Source organism: Myotis davidii, unplaced genomic scaffold, assembly GCF_000327345.1.
Source record: "Myotis davidii unplaced genomic scaffold, ASM32734v1 scaffold46, whole genome shotgun sequence".
NCBI lineage: Eukaryota > Metazoa > Chordata > Mammalia > Chiroptera > Vespertilionidae > Myotis > Myotis davidii.
Genome location: NW_006383006.1, coordinates 10661213 through 10674698, shown reverse-complemented (window position 1 = coordinate 10674698; position 13486 = coordinate 10661213). Strand labels below are relative to the sequence as shown.

The 13486-nt window shown below is 37.6% G+C and overlaps 1 protein-coding gene across 1 annotated transcript in view; it reads right to left on the bottom strand.

The window, feature by feature from the left end:
• AQR (aquarius intron-binding spliceosomal factor) overlaps positions 1-13486 on the bottom strand; it is a 90758-nt gene that overhangs the window by 16298 nt on the left and 60974 nt on the right. The window contains exons 25-28 of the mRNA XM_006778172.2: positions 10303-10412; positions 7816-7951; positions 5844-6053; positions 4596-4733 (exon numbers count right to left, since the gene is read on the bottom strand). Coding sequence (XP_006778235.1) covers positions 4596-4733; positions 5844-6053; positions 7816-7951; positions 10303-10412 — 594 coding nt within the window. The remainder of the gene's footprint in view (positions 1-4595; positions 4734-5843; positions 6054-7815; positions 7952-10302; positions 10413-13486) is intronic.

Here is a 13486-nt window from a genome sequence, read left to right as displayed (position 1 = left end):
ATCATCCTATCTAATAATAGGCAAACATGGTAATTGACCATTCCTTCGCTACACCTCCCATTGGCTAATCAGCACGATATGCAAATTAACCTCCAACAAAGATGGGGCTAATTTACATACTGCAGGCAGGGCAGGAGAGCGCCATCCCACCTGCCCTGCTGCCATCCGGGCCTGCTATCTGTGACCCGGGGTGGTGGGTGTCCCGTGTGCAACCCTACCCGGGGCGGCCGGGCGGGGCAGCAGCGATCCGCCAGCCAACCCAGGTTTCCCGTGTGCGACCCGACCCAGGGCAGTGGGGCAGGACAGCGTGGCTCCTCTGTCACCTCAGCTTCCTCATCACAGCTCCCTTGGGGGCCTAAGCCTTTAGTCGGACATCCTCCGAGGGCTCCCTGGCTGCCAGAAGGATGTCTGACTGCAAGTTTAGGCCTGATCGCCTGGGGAGTGGGCCTAAGTTGACAGGTGGACATCCCCCAAGGGGTCCTGGACTGCAAATGGGTGCAGGTCAGGCTGAGGGAACCCCCCATCAAAGTGCACAAATTTTTGTGCACCGGGCCTCTAGTATATAATAAAAAGCTAATATGCAAATTTACTGAATAGCGGAATGACAGGTCACCATGATGCGCACTGACCACCACAGGGCAGATGCTCAACACAGGAGCTGCCCCCTGGTGGTCAGTGTGCTCCCACAGGTGGTGTGCCAGGTCAGGCTGAGGGAACCCCCCATCAAAGTGCACAAATTTTTGTGCACCGGGCCTCTAGTATATAATAAAAAGCTAATATGCAAATTTACTGAATAGCGGAACGACAGGTCACCATGATGCGCACTGACCACCACAGGGCAGATGCTCAACACAGGAGCTGCCCCCTGGTGGTCAGTGTGCTCCCACAGGGGGTGTGCCACTGCTCAGCCAGAAGCCAAACTCATGGCTGGTGAATGCAGCGGTGATGGCAGGAGCCTCTCCTGCCTCTGATGTCCAACTGCCGTCACTTGGACATTTCTGGAGGGCTCCCGGACTGCGAGAGGACACAGGCTGGGTTGAGGGACCCCGCACCTCCTGCCCCAAGTGCACGATTTTCATGCACCGGGCCTCTAGTATGTAAAGTAATAAAAAAAAGTCTCTCTCCAACATAAAAATATTTAATTCTTTCTTTGATGGTTACTTCTTTTATCTGCCTAATTCGATATCAATTCTCAACGTTTTATACTTCCCTCCTAATTCTGATTGCTACATAGTGTATCTTATACCTTGTTTTATTGGTAAAACACAGTCTTTGAGAATCTCACTAACTACATATTAGAGTTCCTTTGTTTTCTGTTTGAAGGTATTCTCTTATTTTGTTTTCTAGGGAAACAGAAGGTAGGAGGATAATATTTATTCTTAATGCTTAACACTCCCTTTTTAAACTAATCTACACTAATAAAAGGGAAACATGCAAATAGACCGTCCCTCCGCTACACCCACCAGCCAATCAGGGTGAGTATGCAAATTAACCCAACAAAGATGGTGGCGGCCATGGAGTTGGAGGCTTGGGTTGCCACAAGCAACAAAGGAAGCCAAGCTTCCCGCCCACCCTGGCCACCGCTGAAGGAGTGGCTGGGAGCCTGGGTCTCGGGGGTGGGGGGTTTTATGGGAGAACATATTGGCTAATGATACATCTGATAAGGGGTTAATAGCCAAAATTTGTTACTCAACACTAAAAAAAAATCCATTTAAAAAATGGGCAAAATATCTAAATAGACCCTGCTCCAAAGAGAACATCCAAATGGCCAATAGACATCTGAAAAGCTGCTCAATGTCACTAAGTATCAGAGAAATGCAAATTAAAACCACAGTGAGATATCATCTCACCCTGTCAGAATGGTTATCTTTCTAATAATAGAGGAATATGCAAATTGCCCAGGACGCCATCACAGTAACGACCAAACAGTAGGCTGTGTGTGGCGACCAGGCTAGCAGGAGGGTTAGTGAGGGACAACCAAATGGCTGCACAGCAGGCTGTGTGGGGAAACCAGGCTGGCAGGGGGGCAATCAGGCTGGCAGGGTGGCCAGGTAGGGGTCATCAGGCATGAAGGCAGGTGAGCAGTTAGGAGCCAGTGGTCCCAGATTGTGAGAGGGCTATCCGACTCCCGTTATAGGCCCCATCCTGGATGGGGCCTATACCAGCAGTCAGACATCCCCTGAGGGGTCCCAAATTGGAGAGGGTGTAGGCTGGGTTGATGGACACCGCCCCTTGTGCACGAATTTCATGCACCGGGCCACTAGTTTATATATATAAAAGCCTAAGCGTCTAGATGACTGGACAACTGGCCAGTAGCTATGAGGTGCACTGACCACCAGGGGGCAGACGTTCAACGCAGGAGCTGCCCCTGGTGGTTAGTGCACTTCCACAGAGGGAGTGCCGCTCAGCTGACAGACGGGCACCAGGCACCGCCAGGCTCACAGTTGGCGAGAGCAGCTATGGCTGCTGGAGCCTCTCCCGCAGACACTCCTCCTGTGCACCTGAGTGGCGAATGGAGGCAGCAGGTACAGTGGGGCCGGGATGAGCAGGAGCGGTGTGCGGCCCAGCCAGGGCTGGGCTTCTCTCCAGCCACCTGCCACTTTGTGCACTACTTCGTGTTGTGCAGGATCATTGTGAAAAGCTGGCTGAAGCCCGACAAGCTGGCGGGTAAGGCTGGGCTGTGGTGGTGCGGAGGTCCACTGATCTCTGCAAGCCAGGCTGAGGGACCCCACTAGTGCTTATCAAAATATGTTTGCATCTATATTTGTCCAAGATTGGTAGCTGAGCTGGAACTCCATTGGACAGGATAGAAGTTAAAGTTCAATTCTGCACTGTTTCTTGTTGAAAAAGGTTTAGGCATGTGGCTGGAGATCTTTTCTACATCTATCTGATACTGAACTTCCCTATTGGTAATCTGGGTGGGAGCTTAGAAGAAGGAAGATGTTCAAAAAGCCACATTTTCACAGAAGTCCCTGCATGGACTTTCACGATCCTAGACACACTATGCAAAAAAGAATGGGAGTGGCTCAAAGAAAGCTTAAGGAGCTTGCTTTCTGAAAAAATCTAAAAATGTACTGCAATTTAACTTACAAAAACTTACCTATAGATTCTGCTTTTTAAAAAGGAGATTTTTAATCACAAAGCAGAATTATGACATAACTATACTGGGAATGTGCACACATGTTTCCTTGGGGACAGCACAGAGTCAAAAGATAAGGCCTAACATGGAAATTAAACATTCTTTATTGATGTAGATTAAAACAAAAAAGGAAAAGCTAAAAGAGTTGAAAGACTGGATAATTGGGGATAATCAAGAAATAAGGGATTGCCTTATTAAAATTTTAAGCAGATCTACAAGGTTTTTTAGCTCTTAAACCAGATAGACATGTATAAATTGGATAAAAATAAAATGTTAAAATTAAAAACATAAAAAAATCCAAGAGATACTATCAGCACTCATGCTAACAATCTTTAGGTGTGTAGCACAATGTAAGTATAGAAATGAAAAATGAAAATGTGATAAGCTACAAGTAGTGTGTTTTAGAATATGGAAAGCGGCATGCAAGCATAACATCCTAATTACAACTGCATCATCTCCCCGTTATTGAACTGATATGATTTAATATAAAACTCAAAGTATATTTTATGTCAGCCCCAAGAATAAAATATTTAGGTGAAAAAAATCTCACTAATAATTTTCAAAAGGGTAACTTCACACTACCTTTTAATACATTATTTGTCCTACTTGCAGCTGAGAAACCTTTTATCCGAGATAACAACAATTCTATCACCTTCAATTTACTTAACACCTATCTTTCAGTGAACGAATAACACTAAAAAATTTGTCAGTTACTTTCATCAACAACAAATGCTTTGCAAATTCTGAATTCAAACTAGTAAGGAACCCTATTGTAAAAAAGCACAGATAAATCAGTTTCAGGGAAGTTAAATGATGTGCATTGAAACAGAGTCTACATCAGTATCACTAGCAAAGTCAGTCTGCAAATTCAAATTTGTTTGTTCAATTATTACATTCCATTTCAACTAAGCCACAGGCTATATACCATGCGCTTTAGCTCTTTGGTCTTTATCATGTGATTAAGTAATTTAATCTCATCCTCACAGATTAAATATTCCATGTCCTCACATGGAAGGCTTTTTCTTTACTGAATGAACAAATAACTGGGACTGAATGTATTCTTAAAGCATGAACAATGTGAGCATACAGATGTTTATTTAATGGGTGAAAAACATCACCAAATGTTATCTTTATAGCTTTCAGTTCTGTTCAGATATTTTTCACATAGTGAAAATATATTAATCTACCTTAGTAGGTATTACAATTTGGTTAGACAATCATATGGTTATAATATTATTTAATGGATATATTACTAATTTAGAAAAATTACATTTAGAGTTGACTAATCATATAAACATAGGAAGTTATCACTTTTTAGAGACATTTTTAAGTTATTATAAATGCAAACTTCTAAAAGAGGTAGGCCAATCTCCAAGGGAAATGGCCTACGTTAAAAACAAAACAAACTAACAGCTAAACAAATGATGAATTAACAAACTAAAATATAAGTCTTTACCTTGAAACCTAACTTGACTAAATCATGTCGTTTTAAGGCAGCATGAGTACAGGTCATGGCAATGATTTTGGCTTCTTTCACCAAAAGGTATTTAGATCTGTCCAGTCCACTTCGAAGCAGTTCAGAGGCCCTGAATTCCTACAGAAGTGGGAGAAGGAGGGACAGTGAGAAACTATTTTAGGAAAATGAACACAGCTTATGCAAACATCCATACAATCCAGTTAATCAGACTTAATTCCTAAGAACTTAAAGATATCATAAACCAGGCCTAAAGAATCATAATTCTCTTCATTATTAATTAGGTACTAATTGAATTCAAATTATAACTGATAGTCAAGCTATAATTTGGACTGTTTTTGTAAAAAGTAAAACATTTGCATTATCAACAAGAATACTAGTCCTCGCTGGGTGGCTCAGTTGGTTGAAGCATTGTCATATACACCAAAGGGGTGCGGGTTCGATCCCTGGTTGGGCGCTCACAGGAGGCAACCAATAGAGGTTTTTCTCACATTAATTTTGCTTTTCTTTCTCTCTCTTCCCCTTCCTCTCTCTAAGCATACCCTAGGGTGGAGATTAAAACAAAAAACCCCAAGAATACTGAATAAAAGATAAATTATCACTATATTTATATTACTCAAAGTCCCTCCAGGAAAATGGAAACTATTTCAAGTATTCATAACAAAGGTGAATTTAATGCAGTGGACTGAGTACACAGGTGACAGAAGAGCAGAAAAATGAAGCGGGTCCCTGGGTTCCAAACACATTCTTCTTCAAACATATTCTTTGTATAGTGGTGATTCTTATTTCACTTTACTAGTCAGGATCAACCATCCTGGCTAACCAGCAACCTCACTTGCCTACTAAAGAAGAGGCATGAAGAACTAAGAATGCCCACGTGGCAGTCTCAGACTCCAACTCAAAGAACCATTGTTCAATCTCCTGATGCAAGCATCCCTTTCTCAAATATTAAGACTATGACACCAGAAAAGCCAGGATAATGGGCATTCAATTCATACTAAATTTTACTTATTTCTGGAACTAGAACTATAAATATGTGCAATAAGCTCACTTAAAAGTAATAATCTGGTTTGTCAGATTTGAATATTTCATTTACTTCACATAAAAAACAAAACCAAACCAACATCTAAACTTAAAACCTTTAAAGGGAAGTTAGAAAAACTTTTTACTTCACATAAAAAACAAAACCAAACCAACACCTAAATTAAAACCTTTAAAGAGAATCCTTACCTCAAGCTGAGTAAAGATTTTCTTAATATGCCTGAAACATCCTTCAGCAATTTCCATGTCTTCTTCATAAGACCGACCTTTAAAAATGGGTTGAGGAGCATTTGCAAAGTACTCATGAAAAGGGAAGAAAGTGGAGACTTCCGTGACATCTGGTGATGTGTTACCTTTATTTTTCACTTTGCTGATATACTCTTCCCAGCGAGACATTACCTATTAAAAAAAGGACTTGAGGTTAAATTTGCCAGCTAATTATGTTTTAAATAATAAAAGAAATTTTGTAAAAATAAGGTCTGCTAGGTAAAGGGTAAGAAAGGCAATCTTTAACTCAAAATAACTATTTCTTACTAAAGTCACTGATGAACTAGACTGCCATTCTTTTACCAAAGTAACTTTATCTTTAAGATTATAGAATAAAAGGTTCTTTAATAAAAAATGTACAAAGGGGGAAAAACTTCAGGGTCATCTCATGAGACTTTACCTCAAACATTTCATATTCTCCATTTATGCAAAAGGCTTAATGAAATTCCTTACGTTTTTTAATCTCAGTTTCTCTCCACACATTAAGTTCAGCTTTAGCAGTTTTTAAATCAATTTGGCATTTAACTCTTCTCCCAGACCTTCATAATTTTTCCAATTCTCTTTAGTACATTTATAAAGAACTCTGGTTAAGCTGAGTACACATTTGAAAGCTCATTCTATGACTTTTATGATAAGAGGTCAATTGTACCCAGGCATAATGTTAACTATGCCTCTACCTCAAAGTTCCTACTTAATTCATCTCAATCTCTGTGCTTCTCCCAGGTCTTTTCCCATTACACTCCCAGTTTTTCTCAAAGTGTGGTCCTTAGGCAGAATATCTGAGAAGCTAAATAACAATGTACATCCCTAGATGCCACCCTATATTGAAAGAGACTCTCTGGGGACAGAGCTTGAGAATGTCCTCTCAAACAACTTTCCCCATGTGATTCTTACATGTTGAAAATTTTTAAAAAATTAAATTAAAAAACACGTAGTTCTGACTGATAGCCTAGTGATTTTTATTTTGTACCAAATATGCATTTAAGCATGATCTGTACTCCATTCTTCAAACTTCTAAACAGTCTGAGTCTAATGCAGACTACTTTGCAGTAGGATGCATATCTCTCCTGTTTCATAAGAAAACATGAAATATGTTCATTTTAAATGGGCTCACGTGGTTTCTGTATCTACTTATAATGAGCACAAATCCATTCTTTCATATACATCTTAAAATTTCATTGTTACAATTTATACCTAAAATATACAAATAGCATTATTATAAAGAGAACAAAGTTACACAAAGTCTTCATTATTTGATTAAGCTTTATTCCATTTAAAATTATTAGGAAACCAACTGGCTACTGAAGTTCATTTGTATTCATTTTATTTGCCTTTGTTTCTCATTGGCTTTATACCCAAAGAACTAACCTCACAAAAGCAAAAGAGCACACATCTAAATTGAAGTCAAAATAATTTTTAACTTAAACTCCTGTGTATTTAATAAAATTAATTATAAAACATAACTTATTTCTGAAATTTTAAAAGGAGATTGTTTTTCTTTATTACTTGAGTAATAGTCATAGTAAAAGTAAGTTACAAAACTGCACTTTGTTACCATTAGGTAGCTGGGATATTTAGTTATTTTATACTAATGAGAAAAAAAAAGAATAACTAGAAACTTTTTCAATAGCAAAAAGGAAGAAAGAAAAAATTTTAAAGTTCCAACATTGGCCTTTCATTGAAAGCATCATCAAACAAAGTTTGCAAAGAAAATTGAAGATTATAGAAAAAACAAACATTTAACATTCACAATATCGCTATGGCAATAGCATGTATTTCAAAATACTCCCTGAAAAAAAAAAAAAGCTTTCAAAAAAGATCTCAAAAACCCATTTCAGTTTCCAACTGAAGACCATACAAGTGAAGTATGATTTAAAAACTCTTAACTTCATACCTGATATAAGAAGAAATAGCCTGCAGTTTCACAAGTATATGAAGCATCCCCTGGAACCCCTAGGCTTTTTTGCAACCGTTTGACTTCTTCTAAAAGTTCTATTCTTCGAGCCAGGACATAATTAACTCTTCCATACCTAGAAATTACAATTAAGCAAAAAGGCAAAATTATGTAATGAAGAGATTTGAAAGGAAACTGTCAGCAAAATATTCAAGAAAAATCATATCAGAAGCTATAAATGGCCAAATTAAATAACACAACAAAACAGAAAACATAGTTTATATTTTACTATAAGTAGTAGTTCTTAGATCATTTTACACCAAAGTTACTTAAAGTGCACCCTATGGATCAGAGTATACCTACAAATGTGTTAGTAGTCTGTGAGGAAGAAAAATTAGACATCACTGAATACACCATTTAAGTTCAGCTATCAATTTCTTTTTTCCCATAACAAGTTCTTCACAAAGAAGCAAAAAGTACAGTGCATTCTGGTGCCAGTTCATCTCATCAGACCAGGAACATACAGTTTACCCACTGACTCCTTTGAATAGCACTGTTTTATACCATCACAAATATAGCTTTGTTCTAAAGGCTTTGAAATGTAATGCATTTTTCTTTCTGTCATCCCAGCATGTGGTTTGGCACCTGAACCTAGTAGGTTCACAAGTATTTGCTGAATGAGTAAGAAGCCTAAAATTTGGACAGTATATATAAAATTTGAAGAGAGATATATAGTTAAGAAAAAAAAGTAGCGGCACCAGAATTGCATTCCAAGGGCTATATCCATACTCTTTCCACTATAACAAAATGTCCCCTATGACCTTTTACTAATAAAGATCAAAACAGCTTTTAAACACTGAAGTTCTCATGTTTAAAGATTTGACAAAGGAAGAAATCATGTTCTTGGCTGCTCCAGAGTTCAGTTTACCTCTGAGGCAGCAAGCGATGATCAAGAATACAAAAGGGATAAGACACGGTCTATATTTTTAAGAATTTTCCGCCGAAACCGGTTTGGCTCAGTGGATAGAGCGTCGGCCTGCGGACTGAAAGGTCCCGGGTTCGATTCCGGTCAAGGGCATGTACCTGGGTTGCGGACACATCCCCAGTAGGGGGCGTGCAGGAGGCAGCTGATCGATGTTTCTCTCTCATCCATGTTTCTGACTATCTCTCTCCCTTCCTCTCTAAAAAAATCAATAAAATATATTTAAAAAAAAAAAAGAAATTTCCAACTTATAAGGATATAAACATCACAGCAGGTAATTTTTTTTCTATGTGCTTATCTATAGTTTAAAATGTTTCCTACAATGCACACGTTAGTAATGAGAAAAAAAATGAGAATGCTTATAAAAAGTTTGTAATAAAATGCCAAATCTTGTACTATAATGTTAAATTTAAAAAGCAAAATATAATAGAATCCTATGTAATATTTGTTTAATTACTCTGTAAATCTAAAACTATTATTTAAAACTATTAATTTAGCCCTAGCCGGCTTGGCTCAGTGGATAGAGCATCAGCCTGTAGACTGAAGGGTTCCAGGTTCGATTCCGACCAAGGGCACATGCCTCAGTTGTGGGCTCGATCCCCAGTAGGGGGTGTGCAGGAGGCAATGGTCAATGATTCTCTCTCATCATTGATGTTTCTATCTCTCTCTCCTCCCTTCCTCTCTGAAATCAATAAAGAAATATATATTAAAAAAATAAAACTATTAATTTAAAAAGGCAATTGTAAAATTATAATTAATAGTAAGATTATAGCTGATCATTGAAAAAAAGACTATCAAACACTTGTTTTGGATTAGTAAAATTATGATCACTTCATCTGTACTGTCTCATTAGATTTAACATTTTTCTTTACGAAAAATGATATCACTTTTATTATGAAACAATATTCACTATTTTTCTTTTTAGTTACAACAAAGGAATAGAAATGAAATATGCCCAATTGATCAAGCACACACTTAAAGAGACCTGGGGCTTGGTTTGTGTATCAGAAAGCAAAAGTATTTTTCTGTCTAGATAGAAACTCAGTAGTCCCTAAAATCATTTTTTAAAATCCTACTTCTGCTCTGTTATAACATTATTTAAAAACTATAAATTCCACTGCAATACAATTATAAGTATAATATTTAGCATTCCATCAGTATCTGTATGTTCGCTGAGTTCGGGGGTATTCGATTTTAGACTCTAGCCCTCTAGTAAGTTAGGTTTAATATGAGGAAATACTCATGGGAAGAATTCAGAGAAATATCATTGGCTGATCCAAAATTAATAATTAAAACCCCAAATAACTTAATGTGTGTTGTTCTTTGCTTTCTGATTTATTCCCCCCCCCTTCCTCCTCTGACTTTTTAGAAGCTAATAAATGTTTGGTAAGCTCTGTAAAGCAAGAACTCAAAAAGATGCAAAATAATAATTTAACACTCTTTTAGCTTTTTTGATGTTAAAGATTCTTTGTATACCATTTCAAAACTCAACCCCATTTGCTCACCTGCTGAAATCTTTCTCTGTCTCCAGCTCTTCTTCTCCATGACCAAGACGCAGGAGGTGGCGCTCGTCAATGTCTAAAGCCATGATTTTCTCAAACAACTGGTTCAGGGCCTAGAGAATAAAACCAGAGGATGATGGTGAGTTTTAAAGAATCAGACTCCCTTAAAAGTAACAACCAACATTTAGAAGGACAGAAGAGAAGAAGCATTGCTCAGTCAGATATGAATCAAATCAAAACAAAAAAGGAAACATCGTATATTTGTCCATTTACAATTATTGAATTCTGATATTTCTGCGTAAGTATACTAGGCCAAATAAATAACTGGAAACCATAGAAATCATCTAATCACTAAATCTCTGCTTCTAATTTATGAAAAGAAAAAGGTTTGGGCTCAGTTTCTATTTCTCCCAAGTAATAACAATTACTAAAATGATGAATAACCACACCAGGTTTTATTTCACTCGATAAAATTTCCATGGATTGCAGAGAACTGGGAAGTCTTTTTGGTTGGAGAAGGACTCTCAGGAGTTGAGTGTGTAGGTAGAATGCACCGAGAGGACCACAGTGTGAAAAGTAAAGTGCATCATTCAAATCTTGGGCTGAAAGTCTAAAGATCTCTATGCACAATGAGCACTCATTTATAGCCAACTCTTCTGATGAAAGCCATCCAGAAGCCACTCCTTTTTACCTACTAAATGTTCTTATTTAGGGTCCCCTCAAACCCTAGTATTTATTATCTATACATATGCAGTTACAAGGTTTTTCAGAATGGGGAAGGTTCATAGTATGGGAAGATACACTAATAAAAACATCATTTAAAAATTGGCCCTCACTCAAATATCTCTCCTAATTTACCATCAGTATAACCCTGCCTGTCCATCAAATGAGCATCCAATCTCATCAATATACAGGTTATATAATATAAATATCCTTTGCTATCAAAATTCTACCAATTAGAGTTCAGAAATTAAAGAGATAAACATAATTTTAGAAAAATCCCCAACTATCCAAAATCTTAATATTTTTCAGCCAAAAGTTAGAGGCCCAAGTGATCAGACCACATCACATTACTCACTATTCAAACCTCCGCTATCTAAACTCAGGAACAACATAGATTTAGATGGCAAAAATACTCCCACTGAAATCTCAGAAAAATCTGCAAGATTTAATTGTGAATTAGAGTGATGTAAGAGAATTGCTTGAGTTATATATGCACATAGAGATCTGGCGGACAAAATAGTTGTGAAAAAATCAACAATTTGATAGACATCAATAAGGATGATTCGATGATCTAAGGATCAAAAATGGCCCTTAGGAAACAATAAGTCTTTGACTATTTTTGTAAAATAATCTTCTCTATAATTGTGCTATTCAAATCAATCATTAATAAAGGACACCATAGAAAGTCATTATCAAGTTATGACAAGATTTATTTAAAAACTGATGTAAAAGAGCACATAGCACATATAGTATGATCCCATTTATATCAAAACTAGAGGCCTGGTGCATGAAATTTGCGCACAGGGGAGGTGGAGGCGGGGGGTCCCTCAGCATGGCCTGCACCCTTTTGCAATCCGGGACCGATGGCTTCTAACCGCTTACCTGCCTGCCTGCCTGATCACCCCCTAACCACCTCTGCTTCAGCCCCAGCCACCGTGGCTTTGTCCAGAAGGACGTCCGGAAGGCTGTCTGGCAGATGTCTGGTCTAATTAGCATATTACCCTTTTATTAGTATAGATCAGTGATGGCGAACCTTTTGAGCTCTGTGTGGCAGCATTTTGAAAAACACTAACTTAACTCTGATGCTGTGTCACATATAGAAATTTTTTGATATTTGCAACCATAGTAAAACAAAGATTTATATTTTTGATATTTATTTTATATATTTAAATGCCATTTAACAAAGAAAAATCAACCAAAAAAATGAGTTCGCGTGTCACCTCTGACATGCGTGTCATAGGTTTGCCATCACTGGTATAGATACATGAATCGCCCAGCCAGTGTAGCTCAGTGATTGAGCATCAACCCATGCGCCAAGAGGTCACTGGTTTGATTCCCAGTCTAGGCACATGCCTGGGTTGCAGGCTCAACCCCCAATAGGGGGCGTGCAAGAGGCAGCTGATTGATATTGATGTTTCTCTCTCATCGATATTTCTATCTCTCCCTCTCCCTCTAAAAATCAATACAAAAATATTTTTTTAAATGCACGTATTATTCTTTATTCATTCTAAGAATTTGCAAATAGAAAAATTATCACAGACTAAATTTTATTAAATAGAAGAAAAATAAGTCTACACGTGTTTTTTTCAAGGTAAAATCTCAATCCACCCCCTTCACGGCACAATTTTAGTACATCATGCCACCATTACTATAAACTTCAAAGATATAAAAACATGATATGAATGAACACAATAGTATTGTTTTTTAAAACCTGTTAATTAAAAGTTGATGAAAAACAGAGTAAATGACATGAGCATTCTAAAAACCCCGTACTTCTTTGTAGGCCAACTCTTTGCAGAACTGGTCAACTCAAGTCACCATTACTAATATGTATTCAGAGAAAATAAGTACCTTCGGAGGTTAAGACTACCATGCAAGTTTCATAACATGCTGAACGTTCTGAAAGCTGCCTTTCACATTCTACATGAGAATTAACAAATGTTACTTGTTTTCCTTCCTTTCTATGAGTGACAGCTATCACATCACACAGGTAGACACAAAAATAATTTTTCAACCATTATTTACAAGAAAGGAATTTGGGTTTTTTTTGTTTTAGCTGTTTATAAAGCCTAATGTATTGAACCTGCAATCTAAAATAGTCCTTCCATGTAATACATTCATATGTATATTTCATAAAGATTTAAAATTCAATCCAGTAATACAGATTAGATTCAGTCTTTTAGGAATATTTGTTCTACTAGCAGAAAAAATGCTACTAATGCTTCAAAGTAAAAGCTCTAGCTCAGCACATAAGATGAGGGGGGAGCAATTTAACTTCATTTAATCCAAACATTTGACTACGTATCTAAATATTCTGCTTAGCTTTTCCACAATCTGACACCCCCTCAATTAGAAATAAAAGGTTGTTTTTATATTTTCTTCAATACAGTCTTTCCTGGTACTCTGTTTACCTATGATCAGGTTATCACACAAGCAGAAATCTCCATTGTGCTTCCATGCATCC